At 33.7% G+C, this 22,436-nt stretch overlaps 1 protein-coding gene across 1 annotated transcript in view; it reads right to left on the bottom strand.

Moving 5' to 3' along the window:
* Window positions 1–22,135, bottom strand: part of LOC147074806 (uncharacterized) — a 38,598-nt gene extending 16,463 nt beyond the window's left edge. Inside the window, exons 1-2 of the mRNA XM_085942681.1 lie at window positions 21,947–22,135; window positions 6,460–7,212 (exon numbers count right to left, since the gene is read on the bottom strand). Of these exons, the coding sequence (XP_085798807.1) occupies window positions 6,460–7,102 (643 nt within the window). The 5' untranslated portion in view covers window positions 7,103–7,212; window positions 21,947–22,135. The remainder of the gene's footprint in view (window positions 1–6,459; window positions 7,213–21,946) is intronic.
* Window positions 22,136–22,436: the final 301 nt, after the last annotated feature.

Raw genomic sequence — 22,436 nt, forward strand, 5'->3', positions numbered from 1 at the left:
GGCATTACGTGAAATTTATGATCAATATAATTTACCTACAGAGCTTACTATATGTAATTTAATTAGAAAATTCGAGTCAAATGATAATGTTTGTGATGTTGAAAATCCATCACGTTAAAAACGTAAACGTACTGCTAAAAATATTGATGTTGTGAATCAAAGTGTGGATGAAAATCCAGAACAATCAATTATTACACGTCATTCTCGATAACTTACACTTTCTTATCGCACTACAAGAAATATTCTTCATAAAGATTTACATTTGAAGATGTGTGTAAAATACAATAATTATTAACACAATAACGTAAATCAAATGACCATTATTTGATGTGACAAAATTTTGCTTATTGGGCTTTTGAGCAACTTGAAACAGACCCATTATTTCATGAAAAAATCACCTTCAGTGATGAAGCTCATCTTTGGTTAAATGTGTTCATGAATAAGCACAATTGTCGCATTTGGAGTAATGAAACCCACATGCTAATCTTGATACACCTTTACATCTACAAAAATTAATATTTTGATGTGCTTTATGGTCTGGAGGTATAATTGGACCGTATTTTATGAAAACGAAAATGGCAATGCAGTCACTGTCAATTGAGAACGCTACAGAAACATGATTACTGATTTTTTCTGGCATGAATTAGATGATTTTAGATTATTTTTAGCCTATAATATTATAACCTTTCTTACGAGAGAATAAAAGACCTTTGCCAAATATTAAATAGGTACATAAATAACTATTGTATTATCCTGGGTATATTCTAAATTGGATATAGATTCATGCAAGTCCCTCCCATTTTCAGTATATCCGCCTGTGACGCTCGACGGGGCATATGCGTCGAACGTGGATTTACATATTTTTTTTTCAAGCGTCCAATTTTAAAACATTAGAGCGAGAGGCTTAAAAGAATACTATTTTATGTAATAAAAATACTTTATGCAGTCATCAAATGTTTAAAATAAATATAAAGGATAATAAGGCTTCAAAATTATATAAATAGATTATCTACAACGTTCAAGGTATGTCCAGGATCATGCTTTGAAAATAGAAAAAGCTCCATTTTGACCCCCGCTGAGCACGTCCACCCTTAAACAGTCTGTGTTGACATTCTAAAAAAATATTTTTTAAGGTTAAATAAAATTAAACACTGACGGCTAAAATTATTAAACATGGAACATGCTTTGCCTACTGATTCTCTGAATGCTGGTTGTCCAAATTTGAATGAAAATAAAAGAAATTGCGGGGCGCGGGTTTACACGTCATTCCCGAAGCGCCGTTTGCGGCCGACTGGAGTCTCTCCCGGCCGCGCTACTTTTGTGACTGTATTTTTCGTTACGCATGTGAGATTTTTCGTAACGAGTCCGCTTGGGAGGTCAAGACAAAAACACTTATATCCATGCTAAAAACACCATTTCAATAAATATTTAGGCATCCCAATACGAAAATAATGAAGAAAAATATCGATAGTTATAAATAATCTATTATACAATTATTAAGATTTAAGAAATCATTAATTATTACATATTATATTATTAGTTTGGCATAATTCAATTCAGTCGCCGCGAAGGAATTCCGATGATTTCACGATTATTGCAAGGCCTTCAGACTTGCGACGGTATATTTGGATCAATCATTTTTTCTGATAATATCAGCTGCTTGCAATACCAGTTATTTGAACTTGGTCGGTAATATTACTGACCACAATTTATTATTCATTTTTAAATCAAAGGGGAACATCATTCCTACTATATTATTATACAGATACGTATTAAGGACATGGGTGTTCAAAAAGAGTAATAATAATATTCTGTTTATTAGTGCATTGTCGGTTTGTTGGGACAATTTTCATGCTCGAAATGTATACAAATAATCCATGCGTAACAAATTCAAATTTCAGCGAGGCTATTATAACATATTATTATCACCTTATGTATTCAGGTAGTTAATTATCACAAGAAATTAACTATGAAAAGTGCTATCTTTTAACACCCCTTCTCTTGGCCGTGGTAACTTTTACAGCAAGACAGGGTACGTCAATTACATGTTGAGAATTGATATGTGACTATTTTGAAAAATAATACTACGTCACAATATACCTAATAGGTACCATTAAAGGATATTTTCTGGTCTGGGTAGTAGGTACTTCTATTACCAGCACTTGCTTAGTAGACTTTCACTTCCGTTTTCGGTAACTATCTCCAAAGAGACTACGCAAAATTGTGACAATATGAGTTGAGGTGCGGGTCTATTTCTTCATCGTGCATATCTGTATATTTTTTCGGTATTTCACAAAGACGAAATCATTGGCGATTGCTTATATATTATCATAATACTGCGCTGTACATTTTCATTGTTACCCCAAAATCCACAGTAAGTTCTTTCCACAATACTACGTTATTGACATACATAAATATGAAGTTGGATAGGTATATAATTCATTTTATTTTTTTACCATGTTAGACCCTAAGAAGATCATATTAATATGGACCACAAAAAGAAAGTTGTATAAACAGATTTTTGTTTTTTTTTACGACAAATGGATGTTAGCAAATGGCTCAACCTATTAGATCCGTCATCTATTCATAAAACACACGTCAAATGGAGCTCCGCACATTGGTGGAATGCGTATTTTTAGATTGAAAAAAAAAATCTAGTGCTGCTGGCAACAAATCGCATGCGTATCTGGCTGCGAGTCGAAGCCACCAGAAAACATAGGCACAACGACTTGGTCATTCCTATACTGGCTCCCCAGTCGCCGCATCCCAATATATCCACTTTCGAGACGCGCGACTGTCTTCATAATACGCAACATCGGAGCGACGTTCCTAGAAGGTTTAATTTATGACTGTGCCGGCTTAAGGCTATACCTCAGTTGAGGCACGGTATAAAAAGATCGTGGCTACGCGATGCGCGGATTGCGGGTCGCGGGTGCAAATGACGCATGCCGACCGAATATAATTTGTCATATAAATCCAACATGCGTCCATTTAATGTTGTTTATTGTTCTATTAGTGACAATAATAATATATTCATTGACATGTTTTCTTTTTAAAGTAAATGGGTAACGTTTTTTGTCATCTTTACATGATTATAAAGTAATACCCCCGTCGCCATCACGAAACAAAATGACGTATTGACACGTCGACGTTCGCTCTCAGACTGCCAGCGAGTCCAAAATTTCGTCGCGCCTATAATTGAAAATTATTTGCCGTTTCACTGAAGTATCGCTTTAATATTGAGATATTCTATCAGTATTGAAAATTCATTGAGTAATTTCCGTATCCTACTATTAAAATTGACTAATTTTTCTCATGATTATAATGCAGTAGTGAGTTATTTCAATCATCTTAAAACGTAAATATGCCACAGCGTTATTTTTCGAAATATTTCACTTTTTGTTTTAAAATATCGATATTACTGTAAAAAACATATTTACGCATCATGGCCGCAAAAGTTCTCAATGCGGACTTGTAAATTTTGATCTAATTCTTTTATAGTCTTAGATGAATACTAAAAATACCTATAATCATTTTACCGGACTTAATACATATTGCAATGCAAGTTTACAATAATGAAAACGAGTTTATTCTGAAAGCCAGCGAATAAATCAATCATAGATTGCATGCATTTCACTATCAAATATATTTAATTATTGCTAATAGGCGAACAATCGTAAATATTATTATATAGTTTTTTTAATAACAGCTTAGTATTCATCTCTCGCGATCAGTGACCCACTAACGATAACTCTGCGAAGCTGCGATCACACATTTTTTTTTAAATAACGGATAAAACCGATACGGTATGACGTCTTTTTTCGTACCAATAATAGTATAATATATTTCATTTACCGCCTTGCTTTCTCCTTGACACGCCTGGCCAGTGTCACTGCCGTGCCAAAAATTTCCAATTCGCGGAAGTATCGAGTATCCTTCCAGATTATACGTACACTTTTAAAACGGCGATTTTCTTTGACGCAAATGACGCAATCGGTTCGTCAGAAGATTTAAAATTGCGAGCGTACATAAGTAAAACGGCAAATAATTTTCAACAGTACGTGGGACGTAATTTCGGCCGCGTTGCCAGTCGGAGAGCGATAGTCGACCTGCTCGCAAGTCAATTTGTTTTGTGTTGGCGCCGGAGGAATATACTCTTAAATCGTGTAAAGATGACTAAAAAACGTTCCGCATGTAGGTACTTGAAAAAGAAAACATGTCAATGAATATAATATTATTATTACGAATATGATAATAAACATAACATTAAAAGGACGCATGTTGAATTTTTATGACAAATTATATTTCGTTCGGCTCGCGTCATTTGCTTAATCCGCGCGTCGCCTAGTCACGATCTTTTTAGACCATGCATCAGCTGAAGTATAATAGCCTTACGTTAAATATTCAAATTTATTTATTTTTACATATCGATACCCACCTCCCAACTCAAAATTTCAAGATTTGAGTTAATAATGCCATTCGAGGTAGAAAGGTATTCTATTGTTGAAGAATTAAATCAACAAAGAAAAAATCAAAAATTTCTTCAACGGGTCATAAAATCGAATGACCTTCTGGAATTAATCATTAATTAAATTGTAAACGGGAATATCTGGATTGATTATTTTGTTAAACTGTAAACTTTCATTGTTTCTCAACGTTACACAAAACTCTGCTATATTATGAATTCGTTGAGAACATTCATCTTTTTAATACACAATATTTTTATCTGACGGCCTGATCATCGTATGTCCGACATGAACATAATTTTTTGTAGGTGTTTGATTTCTGTGGGCTTTCTGCTTTGGTTTAAGGAATTTTGTGTATATTATGAATATATTCAAAAGGTGAATTAACTCTGAAAGATAATAATGGATTTATTTAGCATGTCCGATCATAAGAAGATCATATGGGCCTACACAGAGTGGAAGGTAAATTAACAGATTTTAGTTTTTACGAGAAATGGAAGTTAGCCACTTGCTTAACCTATTAGGTTTATATTCTGTGTTCAAACACACATAGAAAAAAACAATATTTGAAATTTATAGACCCGGGATTCGAATCCGAGAACCATTGATTCTGAATATTCATGTATATTAAATTAACACTAGTTTTCGAAATACACAAACTGTCAGTTTTTATTTTTACACATTCAACTTAATAACTCCTTTTATGCGCCCTCATCTGGACTGCGCCCAGGGTGGCTACAACTATCACCCGTCCCTTTCTACGCCACTGTACCTAGCTATCAAATCATTAAACAAACATCAAGTGCACACGTCCATAGTTTCACAAAATGTACTCAGTGATTATCTACTACGTGCCATATAAACAATAATGTCAAATTTATAATGGCTAGTAATATCGACACGGGAAAGTTCACCTTATTTCTTATCAGGGTTTCCGATCGCGGGATTCCACTCAATTTGTTGATCTCGAAAAATGGGAATCCTGGAATATCAGGATAATAAATATTAAATACCTTATTGTCCGATGCTAAGAAGATCATGTATGGGCTTCCACAGAGTGGATGTTGTATTGGATGTTATAGACTTGCTCAACATATTGGGTTCATACTTTGGTGGTGAAACACAACGCGTAAATTTTCCAGACGCGGGATTCGAACCTGGGACATAATGAAATGCGTTTTTCAGTATTTAATGAAATATAACTTAAGAAACGTGACAGTATCCAAGTTTATATTTACTAGCAAATATTATCAGGCAGCAGTATCACCTGTCAACATTCTTATACGTATTCTCCCCGTCTTTCTCATACGTTTACGTGTATATTCTACCTTACTATCGTGTTACTGGTGACTTTTAACTGCACACGATTGACATTCATGCTGTGTGCTTCTAATTATATTGTATTCGACAGTAGCCTTTTTTGTAGCGCGACCCGGCATATATTGTCTATGTCTCTTACCTACATAACTCAACAGCGTCTAGATCTCCTACATCCCATTTTCCCTTTCAGACTATTGAAGAGGCGCCTCCTTGATGATTAGCATCTCTTCGCTTTCGGAGCATATTCTCGAACATTTCAAGATGATTTTGTATGGTTCATGTAGTATTCCGATACATGGACCATATTGCATTCTAAGTATGGCCAATAACTAGCACTACCATCGAAGTTTTCAGTTTCGTGCCACGGCCTGACTATAATGGGCATTGAACTTGGTACTGCACGGGATCGAGAATGCTAATTCAAGTTCTGGGATTGAACATTATATTATCCGGTATTGCAATGAATCCCTATTTCCTATCAAAATCACGTTCTAAAACGTAGTCAAACAATACTGATGTAAAACTAATAATTTAGAATACCTACCTATCCTTTTACATTTTAAATTATGCTTGTATGTAAGTACATACGTGATAGTTGAATATGGTAAGTACCTACATATATGTGTAATAATGCATATTTATTAAACAATATAATATATGAGAAAAAACTCACCAGTTTCCATTTTGTTGTCCAGCAAGTCGTCCAAATACGCCACACCCCCATCAATCAAACCGAATATACTCGAAGTAACCGAAGAGGGTTTGTGTTGATTGATAGTTTCAAAGATCAATTGTTTTGTCACTCCATTACCAATAGATAATTTCTGCACACTCACTGAGGTATTTAACCCATTTACTAATTGCGGATGTACAGCGTCTGTCGCCATTATTGTCAATATTGGCGTCTCCGTTAAGTTTTTGTCATCCGCCATCGTGACGTTTGGTCTGATTTCTTTTGTTTCTGCATCATTTGAACGATGCACGTTTTCCGTTCTTAATTTAAAACTTTTGACGTTTGTCAAATCGTCTTGTTTTATTTCAGAACTATTTAATACGGTTGCATTTTCTATAAATAATGCATTATTTTGACCTTCACTTAATTTATTGTCTTTAAAATTAGCACCTTTTAATGGTAATACGTTTAAAATAACGTTATTATTTGCTTCACAGATTGCCAAACAAGAATACAACATGGCTGCCATTACTAGAATTACACACATTTTTGACATTGTTTTTGATTCACTGGGGGCAGTTCTTTTGATTATGTTTGGCGCCTTTATTTGAAACAGCCATTTTATAATGTCTTTGATATCCATTTTGATGTATATATTTCTTGTCCACTTTTACACTTTTTATCAACTTTTAATAAATCATAATATTTATTTTTATAGCATTAATGCCAATTTTTTTAAATAATTAAGATAGGCTAAAATCAAAAATTGTACATAAATAAAAATATATCAGTATGCATAATTAGAACGAATAGGTGGCCGAGACGAAGCTCTGGGTTCGATTCCCAGTGAGGTCAAAATATATTTACATAATCTAATATGTAAATTCCTCAAGCCTGGTAGTTTTTCCACTATTATTGGGCTTAACGGCCTGTTGTGGTGTTTAATAAAGAAACAAATGTTGAAGTTGCCATATAAGAGAATAATGAATTCGATTTGTTTTATTAATCAGCAAACTCTATTTTAATAAAATATTTCTTTTATTCAACGAATAAGACACAAGATTTGAGAATGTAACATTCTATATACTGAATATACGTAATTTGAAAACATCTCATGCATATATATACACAGTAAAAAAAAAAACATTTTGTAGAGAGAGAAAAATACAGCACCCGACGGACTTGAACCTGTATCTGCTTGAATTAATTAATACCTAGCTTAATTTAATATACTAAAACTGATAGTCAACAATCTAACGCAATTCGATAAGCATTTCATGTAACAAATATATACTAGTTAAAATAGTTGTAGTTCAACAAGACGCGCGAATTTAGCAGATACAGATTCAAGTCCCGTCGGGTGTTGTATTTTTTCTACAAAGTGATTTTTTCTAGTGTGCATATGCATGCGATGTTTTCAAATTATGTTTATTCGACTCTATTTTGACAAAATGATGCTTAGCTTGAGGGCTACCCTTGATGCAACTACTGAGGTAGTCTTGTGAGTAGAAAATGTAGAGGGGAGTGAATCATCACATACACTTAACTACCTTCTATAAAAGTGATTTTAAGATGACCTCGCCATAAAAATAAACCTTCTGACAAATCTAGAAATCTAATCTATAGCTTTCGATTTCATCAAGGCTTGGTAGACTAATTTTATGGAGTTGAATAGTGTACATCAGTGGTTTCCAAACTTTATGTTACTGCGCCTCCCTTTAAAAAAAATCTAATCTTGGTACATCCCCCCATTTACTTCATTAAATAATACAGACACCTTTTCAAATAGTCAACAATGTACTAATACAAAAATGAAAATGGTATCACATCAAGCTTTTTTTTTACTATTAATAAAATAATGTGAAAAGTGCATTAGCAAACTAACCAAGAACTCAAAACATAAATAGATTTTTGTTTGCTTCAATATATCTGGCGCAGAAATTTAAAAGTGGAAACATGGCGAACTTATTTTTTTTAAATTTTGATTTCCAAAGCTCTAATTTTTTATCAACCCCTTCACTTTATCTTTTTAAATCAGTGAATGCATTAGTGGTCCTTGCATTGATTTATTTACTCATTTTTTTTAAATTTCAACCAAATATACAAGTTTAACAACAAAATTATCGTTCCTAAACAAATTTGCCTTAAATTTCAACATTATGATTTGACCCTTTTATTTCATTTTTCATGAGATAGCCAGCGTAAAGTTTTATAAAATTAGTCTCCATATTTTCAGACAGATCTGCAAACAACCTTTTATAGGACTGTTTTTTTTATGTAGTTTATAACTAGCGGCCGTTTTATAAATTATGCATTTGCAAACTGCAAACCTGTGGCTACATTAATAATAAGTGTTAAACTTTTCGCGCCCCCCTTTGTAACACTCCGCGCCTCCCCAGTTTGGAAATCGCTGTTACATAGTACCTATAACTGCAGTTGTAAAATAAAAGTAATAATAAATGTAAAGTAAAACCCAACTCAATATATTTTCAGTATTTTTATCCTCGTTTCCAGCGCACAAAATGGACAATTATACAAACCAGAATGCTAGATATTTTTCAGAACACATTTTTCTCAATTTATCTAGGTACATTATAAAATTATGTACACGTCATGCGAAGTTTACATTTTTTGTGATATAGGTAGGTAACTAATTAGTTCAGATGGCCATATGGAAAAACAGTCTTCAAACATGTGATTGTGATATGCAAAAATTGTTAGCACCGCAGGCGAAACACGGGGTTTACGACACGTCATTAATATTATTTTTTACTATGAGTCCGACAACTTTCGTATTAAATTTCATTGTATACACAGGGTAAGTGAATTCAATAAATTACTTTTTAATAATTCACAAACCAGGACAAGATAGTGCGATTCGGTCAATTCGGGGTCTACTCGATGTCTTGATGAAAACGTCTATTTTATTTTTTTTTGCATCTATATTTTTGGACATACTAAAAATTACCGTTTAACAAATTTAATATTCATAAATCTTGCACAATTTTCAAATATTATATGGATGGCTAACGTAACCATTTATTCATTTTTCCCCCAAACCGGGACACCTAAAAAAAGGTAGGTACTTGTCATTTTAGGCGTCTCACACTTTCAAACAATAGAATTGACAAGATAGTAATGGTTTTTCATGTCATATTAGGTTACCTATTTTATTTATTTATTTGAAGGTTATCGGTAGGTATGTTTGAGTAGGGGCATACAACGCTTGAGTTCCTAAATATTTTTTAATAGTACATATTATTTTATTTATTAATGAAAAGTACACACAGGTATGAAATACATGAAAATTTATCTGATTTAATATTTTTCCGAAGAACAAATTTAGTATATCTGGTGTTGATTTCAAAAACGAATGAAGTTCTTGGCAGGATTTTTTTGAATTTACTTTTATAATTAACATTGCTTTAAAGACATTCTTCAACTGTGTTTTTTCACTCGTCTACAACTTATTCATAATAGAGAAGACCCTTTCTACTGGTGCATTAGTGCCGTGCAGACATAAAATATATTCAATAATTATACGAACATTTTTGTGGTCCAAATTATTGGCGCGAAAGTGTTTGAACAACTCCATCCAACGACTTTCGGTTGAAACATTCGCATTGTTCCTTTCAGAAATTTTTTGCGGTATGATGTAAGTAATTAGAAAAAAGTAAATACTCATCAAACACTTCTGTATCTTGGTCACAAGTTTCTTTCTTTTCGAAAACGGGACATTTTGGCGTCCCGAAGCTGTGTTCGAGGACACTGGGACACGCCGCCTGAAAACGGGATGTCTGGTCACATTATGGATGGCCCAGTCAGAGCTGATTTTCGATTTTGCTCAAATTCTCTTATACCATACATCATTAGACGTTGATAGCAGTTTTAAATGTAAGTATGGATGCTATAAACAAGATAATCATCAGAAAAAGGGAAGTTAAAGTTACAATGAAAGGGCGGATGATCTGGCAAAGGAAGCTGGCTAATCAGAGATAATATATCTGTGGGTACCAGAAAACCTGAACTAGAATGAGGCCATAAAGAAAATGTGCCGAAGCATGTGGATAGATTTTCACCATATGACATACTTAGAAATGGGGAAATGGAGTAAGTCCATTCTACCATCCCCACGTTTGGTGCCCTGGTTTGTAGAGTCTCCTTTGAAGAGAAATGAGCTTAAGCTGATAGTGAGGATAAGAACAGGACACACGATGGGTAAAAGATTTGATTTTCTCATGGGAAGAAGCGATTCGCAGCTCTGTAATGAATGTGAACTGACAATGATCGTTCAAAGATTCAAACTGATGCTCCCATCCCGTAGTTTGAATCTTTGAACGTCACGTGATAGTACGCGACGTGCATCTCAATATAATCACAACTTTAGTGTCATTCAATGTCCGCAACCAAAGAATATAAAAGTTTTTTTAAAGTAGAGTGTGGGGTAGATAACTATCAGTCTTGATACTGGGCAGTAGTTCACAACCTACTTGAAGTTGGGCATGCCTCATTTGAATTGATACCGCCTTCCATTTATGTCAATGTATTATTTTTAACGTATTTTATTACTTTTCTTGGCTATATTAAATACACAAATTCCATATTAAAAAAAACTTCTGACATGCCGCAGGTAATAAAAATTCTCATTTCCACGAAACCTACTTTCAAAGCATACTTAATTTAAAACAACCTGAGTAACATACTTATTATAATATAACGTAAAAACAATAGTTTGTGCCCAGTTTGTACCGAATCGGACTTGAATTTAAAATTATCGCAACCTAGGTGGTGAGCTTTACAAATATAACAGCTATATACCCACTCAGTGGAGGTAGGCTGTTAAGATCCCACATAATTATAGTGCACACTAAACTTTGCCAGTCATAGAAATCATTTGTTTTCATTGAACTAAGAATATATTTTGCAGATAGTGCTGTTTGGTTTTAAAAAATCAATGAAACCCTGCCTAAAGCAAGTCATAATAAATTATGAATGCTATGGGCGATCTGACAAAAATAGTGTGCATTTTTTCAGTTATACTTATTTGTTTTCGTAGAATTAAAAATACATATTAATACAGATGGTGTTCGTTCATTTTTATAAATGTATTAACCCCTGCCTATAGCAAACTATAATCGATAAAAAATATTCTTTTATCTATAAAATATCTGAAATAATGTATGGTTTAATGACATAATTTCAAATATTTTATAGATAAACGAATATTTTTTGACTTTTATAATATAATGTTACTTGGATTATGCAGGGTTTAATTGAATTTTAAAAACTCACATTGTAGTCAAAGTTCAATGAAAGCAAATACGTTTGACTGACTTAGTTCAGTATCTATTTATCTCGGATTTTAACAGCTTACCTCTATGCGATGGTGCCCACAGAACGCGTCGAGCGGGCGAAGTCGGCGTATTCATAACCATAATCACACGTCTCTCGCCGCGCATTACCCTTCACCTATGTAATAAGCGGCCCAAGCAGCACAAAACAATTATTTTTACAGCGTCTCTCATAACAAAGCAATAAAAATATTATATTATTTCGGGGCTTGTAATAAATATTTACGACGACATTATTCAACCAGCGAAATATAATGACACGGAATAAAATAAAACAATGGGTTCTCTGTTATTAAATAATTGTTTTTGGCCCGTCGATCGACGACGCCTCAAGCAGCGTAATTTTGGTAGCCGTGTTCAATGAATGGACTTCTTTGTATTTTCATTAAATCGTATCGCCGAGAAGCGAAAAACGGTGACTCATGCGGCAGGCTGCGCGCAAGGCATCGTTAAGTCCAGTGGGCGCTGGCGTATTTGATTACGTTGTATTTTTGATGATTTACGCGCCACTTGTAGAAATTTTGCGCGAGCGCCGCACTCGCTGCGTCAATGGGCTTTATGCCTTATCACTCACCACTGATTAATAGTTGGTTCACTGTTTTTCCTTCAATGTATTTATAATACGTAGATAGTTTATTTAATGATTTAAATAATTATTAATCTGAATAATTATTTATTTACTGTTACTATCATCTTCTATCCATATATATAAATGAATGTTTGTTTGTTTGTTTGTCCCGTATGCGTTCCTATACCATTTATCCGGTTGCGATGAAACTTTCGTCAGTTATTGTGCGCACACCCACGAAGGTTTCTGAATTAGAAAAACTATCTTCTTCTTCTTCATTCTACCTTCTTTTATTCGTATGCGTTCCTATACCATTCATCCGATTGCGATGAAACTTTCGTCAGTTGTTGTGCGCACATCTGCGAAGGTTTCTGAATTTGTACAACCATATTCTTCTTCTTCTATTCTATCTTTATACTGTGTATCCAAAAGCACTTCAATAAAAACACAAACACTCTCTTTAGGTGGCATTGCAACACAGGCCGGGTACTTGCTAGTGATTAGGGAATCCAATCCCGAGCCAAAATTTTGATCCCGGAATTGACATTTTTTCCATTGTTAATATAAAATTTTTATATTTACAAATAATATTGATAAAATCGGTCAAAAATAAATCTAGTATAATTTATACAGTTTAAGACTGTACTTATAAGTAAATGTTAATATTGTATACGTTCAATCTTGGAAATACACAAGTTTAACGGAGTAAATAATATTGTAATTTAAATAATAATGTGAATTTAATAGGAGATTGCTGTTTCTGATAGTAAAGGTTTAGTGAATGGATTAGCGAGATTTAAAATATTAAAGCAAATAATCATGGCGTACTTATGGCCTTTCCACTTCATAAATCTAATTAGTCAGACAAATTTGAAACTGCCGTAAAACGTATGATATCATGGTGGAATTACTTTGTTAAAAGTGCGAAGCATTGTTTTTTTCCAATCTTTCCATTTTTAATAATTTACGTGAAAAAATTAAATGAATCGGCAACCTACACATGGATATAAATCAAACTCAGTTTATTTCTAATGTAGTTATTTTTTATTAAAAGTATTTTTTCTGTTATATTTTCGCTTTTATTTTATTTTCCATAAAAATTGGTGAAAAAAATCAATCCCGAAATCCCGGGATTATGTTTATTAATCCCGGGATTCATAGGTATCTAAAATAGCTCGGGATCCCGGGATTGGAATCCCTACTAGTGATATTTATGTTCTCATTTAAAAAATATGTTCCAACTTACATGTACTTCGGTAAACCTACTTAATGTAGTTTTGACGATGTATTTTTTTTCAAAGCTTAATCTATAATCGGGAAGAAAAACTTATAATCCAATCAAAAAAATCCTATCATTAATGACACTCAATAAAAATGTTACTATTTAAAAACTTGTCTTCTTAATTTGAATTTTTTTCTCATTACATCCGGTTTCCGCCTTCATACACTGATAAGATTATAAGTACTGAGATTTTAAGGTGTTACGTCAAATTCCGCTTAACCCACTCTCAAAAAATGTGTTACATATCGATGATCTAACAATGAAAACTTGTGTCTGTCGTGAAATTAAAATGTTACGCAAAAACTAATAAATGATATTAATATTTTAATTCCCATAATCTAAAATATTGAATGTCAAATACGAGGCGTCAATGTAACAACATCGATATTATCTTTCTTGGTTTCGTGTAAATTGTAAGTAAAACATTTCACCGTAGCACGGTTCGCCGTGAGCTTTCTATCGGAAAGAGATGAGCGTATACTAAACGGTCTCCAATTTTATTAGATTCAAATATGAACATTAATTCAATTATAATAGCCGATTTTGGCTTTCAGAAATTCAAGAATGAAAACCTGACGTAACCTAACAAATAATCCAGTATATAGGCTATTTTCAAATTTTGTTTGCCGCTGGCTTCTTTATTTAAACATGAACTTTATCTCAGTAGGTACTACACGACCCAAAGAGGTTGGACGGTCGTTAATAATATACAATCATGTATTTCCGATACATTTCACGTTGAAGTGTGATACAGCGAACTGCATACATACACGATCTTTCTTTCGGTTATTTGTCGCTCCCAAACAGTGCGTGACCTGCCTACCCAAACGGGACGTCTTTGGTGGTATATAATAATATTAATAATATAATGATCGAGGTTGCTCTCAGTTAAAATGTTGAATTAAATCATAATGTTGTTTGTTATAACTTATAACTATATGGGCTCTAATATCAAAATGTTACAATATCATGTCAAAATACGTAATTGAAACTTGGTTGGGTAACAATATATTGTGCCGTGAAGATGACCAATTAAATGCTCTGTTGGCTTCAGAGCGTCGAATTTCTCCGACTACTTAGGTAAATCGCCGAATTTAAAAACATTAAATTGCCATCATATACCTAACTGTAAAAGAGTTATTTCGACGTTTCTATAACAAGCTCCAGATAGCAACAATGCAAAAAATCGTTAAAAAATAAAAGTTTAAAGAGAACGTACATAAACGAAATGGATAATCTATGTAAACTTAAAATTTTTGCATGCTTTGGTTTTATAATTGACTACAATGTATTCAGTTCAAATTTTACAATATGTAACCTCATTATGTCTATAAGAAATGTTGTCAATAAGAGAAGTGCAAATGTACTACTTTGCTATTTGTTTGTTTTCAGAAAAATTACATACATGTCAGATTACCGGTATCCGGAATACCGGTTATTTTAAATACCGGTATTTTCGGTATTAAAAAAACGCGTGCATGCTATCTGTGCTCCTGTATGGCTGTAAGACATGGCATCTTACTAGGCTTCAAAGGTCTCGGCTTTTGAGCTTTGAGAATCGATGTCTCCGCCGAATCTTATGGCTACATTGGTACGGCCGCATTACAAATACCCGAGTTTGTGAGCGGACACAGCAGCCTTCGGTGATTGAGGTAATAATGAAGAGACGCTTTACGTGGCTGGGACATGTGTTCCGGATGCCGCCAAAAAGTGCGACACTTCGTAGCCTTGTGGAACAGCCTCAAGGATTCTGTGGCCGTGGCCGGCCCTCCCTCCCCTGCAGCAGTACTATAAAAACGATCTACGCGCTGCAGGTCTGGCATGGCGAGAGGCGCAAGAGTTAGCGATGGACCGAGGAAAGTGGCGCAAACTTGTGCTTGCCCTATTACCTAATGCCAGGTCGTGTCAGGGTGAAAGAAGAAGGAGAATTTATCTTTTCTTTAGTTTTGGACCTCATATAAATTTTTGGAAAGAAAATATCAAAAAAAAAAAAAAGCTTTTGACTTCGGTTTCTATACGGAATTTATCATTTTTAGCGGAAAAGTTGATGGCATTGAGAAAAAAACATTTAACATGAATAATGATGTTAATAATTGATACCGGATAACCAATATGAAATACACAAATACCGGTTATTGATATTTACATTCGGTATTGAAATCAATACTAAAGTATCGAAAAAATTTACTTTTACAAAAAACTGTACAAATATTCATGAAAAAATAACAAATTTATATAGCCATGCATTATTAATTGAATTAATTAATTAATTAATAGCATCCCGGTTCCTGAACAACCAAGAAAGTAATTGTATTATTTTGAGTGTATATATTACAGTACCAACATTTACAGGTTATCATATTAATGTATTGCAGTGGCGAAGGGTGGAGGTAGGCTCTTAAGATCCGACATAAACAGTACAAACTACTAGAGGTGAGTAGGAAATACTGTCACCAGTTTGTGTACTCAAGTTTTGGATGAAACTACCCATACTAAGTATTTGTGGCCCAATAAACTTATTCCAAAAAACTTGTGATGATATCATCGCGAGTCGCTGTTCTGTGTACTCGCCAGTTGGTAGACTTTCAACACTATTGACATTAAATGCGCACGAACGAAATAGCACTTGAATATAAGTATATTTTAATTTAATAGTCTATTGCGTTCGAATGTATGAATAATAGGTCATAAATTTTGTGTCGCAGCACAGTGGTGAGATGACGCACATGCTTAGGCTTGTTATATACCGCTCAAAACATGTTTAAAATTAAAAAAAAAATCACTGTTATTCATTTTTGTTAACAATAATATTGTAACTAACAGAAAAACAACTCACAAATTTAAAATTTTATAATAAACGGGACTTTTCGACAAGCGGAGCTCAGCGTATTTTTAGCGATTATATTGAAGCCGATACACAGTCTGAGTTCCTTGAGCCGATACGCATTTCAAAATACTAATAAGATGGAGTATGAAACTTTTGTCGCATACGCACGCCAAACGATCTATATAGTATTCCAAATACTAGTAAGTATTTTGGAACAAGTTTATATACTAAGTATTTTTTTATACTGGTAGTAAGTATACTTAGTCTTCAAAATCGACCAGTTTTCCCATCTCTACAAACTACGCTTTGTCAGTGAAACGTATTTGTTTTCATTGAAGTAGTGTGTGTCAGTGTGTATATAGTATTTTGTTAGTTTTTAAAATTCAATTGAACCCTGCCTAATCCATGCCATAGTCGAAAAATATTTGTTAATCTACAAAATATTTTTTATCAATTATGGTTTGGCTTAGGCAGGGCTTAATGAATTAAAAAAACTAATCAACACCATGTGTACCTAATATTTATTCTTAATTCAACAAAAACAAATAAGTATCACTTAAAAAGTGTGCACTATTTTTGTCGGATCGCCCATAGCACACCTAAACTATGATGTTTTATTATGCATGGTTTAATTGAATTTTAATTACTAACCAACACCATCTGCAAATTGAAGTATTAGTTCAATGAAAACAAGTAAGTATGACTGACAAAAATTTGTGTGCACCATTTATGTCGAATATTAAAAGCCTACCTCCATCACTGATGTATTGTTGATTTCCCGGACTGAATAATTATTCTAATATTGTAAAAAAAACGAATTAGTTATCGAGTTGATAATAATATAACATGAAAGATTTAATTTTATATCCTTTATTGAACTGTCGTTTACGTGCTTATGCTATTCTAAAAGTTATGGAACATTTATTTGGTTATCTAATTGTATAATCATAGAGTTGTTGGTTTTAAGAGCTGTTTTGAGCAAAAAATGAAACTTCGGAGCGATCGCTAACAAGACAAATATTAAAACAGCAAACGTTACTGCATGCATAGTGTCATCTATGTACATCAGGCATGTAAAATAACAGAACAGATTAATAAATATAATTTCTACAGGCTATACCCTAATACACTACATTTTGAAGCAGGATTTTGAATGTGTGAGTGTCTTGCGAAAATGAAACACACATTATAGACGTTTAATAGTATGTGTTGCAACCTTCAAATCAGGGAATCCAGAAATAGTGGGAACTGAAATACCTAACGGGTGTGGAGTAACAGGCAACTCGAGTATCTCGAGTGTGTAAGAATGTAGGATAAACTTAAACAAGTGTAAAGAATACGCTTGTCCTTTGTTCTGAATGTGATTTCAGTGATTTTTTTAATTTTTTTTATTCTTTATAACACTACTACAGGCCGAGACGCCCAATAACATTAGTGTAGGGAAACAGTAGTGTATTTAATAATATAAGTGAAATAATCGCAAACACCCATACATTGAGAAAAATCACATACATGTATTAATTGTGACCGCACCAAGATCGAACCCGGATCTCCCGGATAAAAGGCCAGCGCTCTCAAATTTGTATATATCAACTTAAACACATGTTTAATTAACTATTTCTTTTAATCAACGAATAATTCACAAGCTTTAAGAATGTACCATTCTAATTAATGAACATTTTTTTTTATTGGTTATAATATGTATGTATGTTAAACATATGTATTATATTTGGCTGAGGACACTGAAGCTTTGAAGTCAGAAGTTAAACAACAATTTTTGTATTTAATGAAGAAATATGTACTCAATTTCCCATTCGTCGTGGATTCAGTGTAGTTTTGGGCATTTATTGAACTCATGGTCAAACTCCTACTGTTCTCCTTCTGCGCAAAGAGCCTATTGCGCGACGGTAATGGGAAACTACGCACCCGTTTAAAGCGCTGGGATTCGCATTTCTCTAAAGCCGCATTTAAACCAAGCGAGCGAATTGTTGTTCTTCCCCCACTCCAGCGAAATTCTCTTGACGTAAACGCTTTCTGTTGAGCGAGCATAATAATTTCGCTGGAGTGGGGGAATAACAAACATTACTCGCTTGGTCTAAATGCGGCATAAGATTATTACAAGATAAAACTTTTCGAAAATAACGCACTCGCAACAAACGTAGACAAAGCCATCAGGTAGTAGCGGTGGAGTGGTGAGGTGAGCAGTCTAAATCCAAACGTTGTCTATCGCACGAGCTCACTCAAGCACTCAGTTGAATATGATACTGGCGTACGTAACTTAATGTTCAGATTGCATAATCGTTGTCTATTTCATTGGTCGAAAAAAAAACACAAATCGAATCAGTCATGTCAATTTTTTATTTCGTTTCGGGGCTTAGTTCAGTTTTAAGTGAATTTACTAAATGAAAAATCGTGGATAATGAAATTATCATGGTAATTTAAAATTATTATGTTTTAATATTTTTACTGTAAAACAATTAAGTAGCATTTAAAAATAAATCATTATAAACCGAAACTGGATTGAATATCATCTGCCCACAGAGAAAAGGATACAGGTATTTAGGCCAATGATAAAATAATCACTTACTTGCTGAAGATGTTGCCGAGTGGACGCGTCCGGAATGTTTAAACTTGACAATGATATACATTATACATAATAAAATTGCAACTTGTCGGATAGTATTCAGAAAAAAACTTATTCTGAATTGTAACCATCTAGCTAGGTTTTTTAATGATGGTTTTGAAACAATGATTCTGTTAATAATTCTGCGATATTGAATTATTTACAAAAGCTTTGTTTCAAAACCGTAAATAATAATTGGGTGATACATTAATATTGTTAATGACAGTTCGGTTAATATATACCAGTAGCAAAGGGTGGAGGTAGGCTGTTAAGATCCCCCATAAGTCATCATCATCATCATCATCATCATCATCAGCCTGAATCTATCCACTGCTGGATGAAGGCCTCTTCAAGTTGCTTCCACTTCTCTCGGTCCTGTGCATTGCGTTGCCACGTACTTCCGCAGAACCATAAGTAGTTCCCCATAAGTAGTGCACACTAAACTTTGTTAGTCGTACGTATTTGTTTTTATTGAACTAAGACTACAATTTGATGAAAAAGATGGTGCTGGTTAGTTTTAAAAAATCAATTAATCTCTGCCTAATCAACACCATAATAGTTTTGGTATATTTTGGGCGATACGACAAAAGTGTGCATACCTTTTCATTCATACTTATTTTGTTTTCGTTGGATTAAGAATACATATTACACATATTGTTGGTTAATTTTTTTTAAATTCATTAAGTCCTGCCTAAACCAAACTGTAATATTGATAAAACATATTATTCTTTCTGTAAAATATGCTAAGTTATGTATTTGTTATAGATATACGAGTATTTTTTTCAATATTATCTATTATGGCTTGGTTTTCGCAGGGTTTAATTGAATTTTAAAAACTTGCCAATACAATTTGTAAATTGTAGTCTTATTTCAATGAAAACCAATACGCATGACTGACAACATTTAGTATTCACTATTTATGGCGGATCTTAACAGCCTACTTCCACCATTCGCCACTGCCACTTAGCTAGGTTTTAATATGATGAAGTTGAAACAAAGATGCTGTTAATAATAATTCTGCGATATTGTATTATTTCCAAAGACATTGTTTTAAACCCGTTATAATGGGGTGATACTCGTACATTAATATGGTTAATGACACTTCAATTAATATGTATCTAAGTATTTTTATTTTTGACGTCTTGTTAATACTGTGTGAATTTCTCCTTTCAGCCGACATTTATATATTATAGGTGCGAAGGCAGAAAATAACATATAAGTATCCACATTATTTTAAGTCATCTGTGGAAGTTTTTGGTATGCAAAGCCTGGAGCCTGGGCAGGTTTGGAGATCTCCACCGCGATTTCCTAACTATCGACTCGTGTATCAGCCGACGACATGATGTAATTGTGACGTCAGCCAATACACGCTCGAGGCATGCCGCCTAGCACACAGTCCTCACCATAGATATTATTATGATGAAACACCTATATGTGTATGGTGACAATGAATAACGCCACTGTCTGACCAGCGTTATTTTTTCGAATGCTGTTATCACTCCGGTAGTACGTCACAATGAAGTCATATGACGTCATATCGACCAGGCGGCTTGCACTCGCAAGTTCTTACATAGGGCCCCTCTTTGCAAACATTAATTTGGATCTGCGACAAACTAACGTCATTGAGTGTTGCAAATGCAGAACAAAATAGTCATTTTCCAGAATTATTTATGCTGTTCGATTATTTTAGACTGTATTTTTGAACATGTATAGATTGATGAAGCGACTGCATCATCTGCTTCATAGAAACCTGATACTCCAATGCCATTATCAATGTATTTAGAATACTTTATGTAGATTGGTTTCCACAATAAGTATAGGCTTTCATGACAATCTGACGACTGATATTATGTGGAATTACAATATATTACGATGAGATAATCCTCAATAAGAATATACCTTATCGCTTGCCGTAAAATGCCGCAAACTTTTTTTCCCTCGTAGTCGCAATGACAGACTTGAGAAGTAATTTCCTTTCAACCAACATATGGTGACAATCTCACAGGATGTGACCGGTATCCTGCAATTCACCACAAGTCTCTACAAAACCAACGTACCGGTTAAGAACTGAGAAGTTCAATGATGTGGAATCAATCTGTGTATCTCCATGCGCCACTTTATATTATTTGATAAAAATAAACAAATGCGTTTGTTTTAATAACTGCAAGATTTTTAACAAAGTTCATTCAAGATCAATCATGTTGCTTACTAAAAAAACGGGACTTAATATTATCTAGAGTTCATCGGCGAAGGGTGGAGGCAGGCTGTTAAGATTTGACATAAAAAGTGCGCATTAAACTTTGTCAGTAATAGGTGTTTGTTTTTATTGATCTAAGACTACAATAATTTACAGAATATGCTATTGGTTAGTTTTTAATAAAAATCAATTAAACCATGCCTAAAACAAACCATAATAGTTTTGGTATATTTTGGGCGACACGACAAAATAATTGTAGAACACATATTGTTGGTCAGTTTTTTTAAAAAGCAAGCCATAATATATAAAAATATTATTCTATATATAAAATATTCCAAGTTATGTATGATTTAATTGCATAATTTTAGATATTATCTATTATGGCTTCGTTTTTCCATGGTTTAATTGAATTTTAAAAACTAACCAACACTATTTGTGAATTGTACTATTAGTTCAGAGAAAACAAATACTTATGCATAATTAACAAAGTACGTAATTCATTAGTTAGTATGCACTATTTATATCGTATCTTAACAAACTACCTCCACCCTTCGCCACCGCTAGAGTAAGTACCTACACTATAATAATTAAAGTTATTTTAACCAAGGACACGAATAAATCTAAATATTAGAAAGTTACCTAGTAAATTTTAGCACTTTGTTTTTTAACACAGACCGTTAATTTTAAGAGTCCATACTGTTTGTCACTCAGTAAATAAACAACATTCAACACTACTTGTCGGAACTAAACCGAGTCGCCAGCAAGCAAGAGGCAACCGCGTGACTGGATACGGACTAACGGTACTTCCATACCTCTCGACTTTCCTCAACGGCGGATCTGGCTTTACTGATTCACTTTCGGACTGACACTAAAGAAGTATGTGTTATAGTACTTTGGTATTAATACGATATCAACACAGCGGCTTGATAATATCGAAGAGTAGGTGTGAATACGGTAGTTTGTATAATGTTGTAAAACAGCGCTTCCTAAACCCGTTGATTGTGACAAGAGAGCATTGTTGCATAACCATTAATAAAAAAATAATGCAGCTATAAAATTCGACCCTGAATTAAATATTGAATGTAGGTACGTAGCAGTGGCGAAGGGTAGAGGTAGGCTGTTAAGATCC

Source organism: Rhyacophila brunnea, unplaced genomic scaffold, assembly GCF_057557595.1.
Source record: "Rhyacophila brunnea isolate RB1 unplaced genomic scaffold, BYU_Rbru_1.0 scaffold_15, whole genome shotgun sequence".
NCBI lineage: Eukaryota > Metazoa > Arthropoda > Insecta > Trichoptera > Rhyacophilidae > Rhyacophila > Rhyacophila brunnea.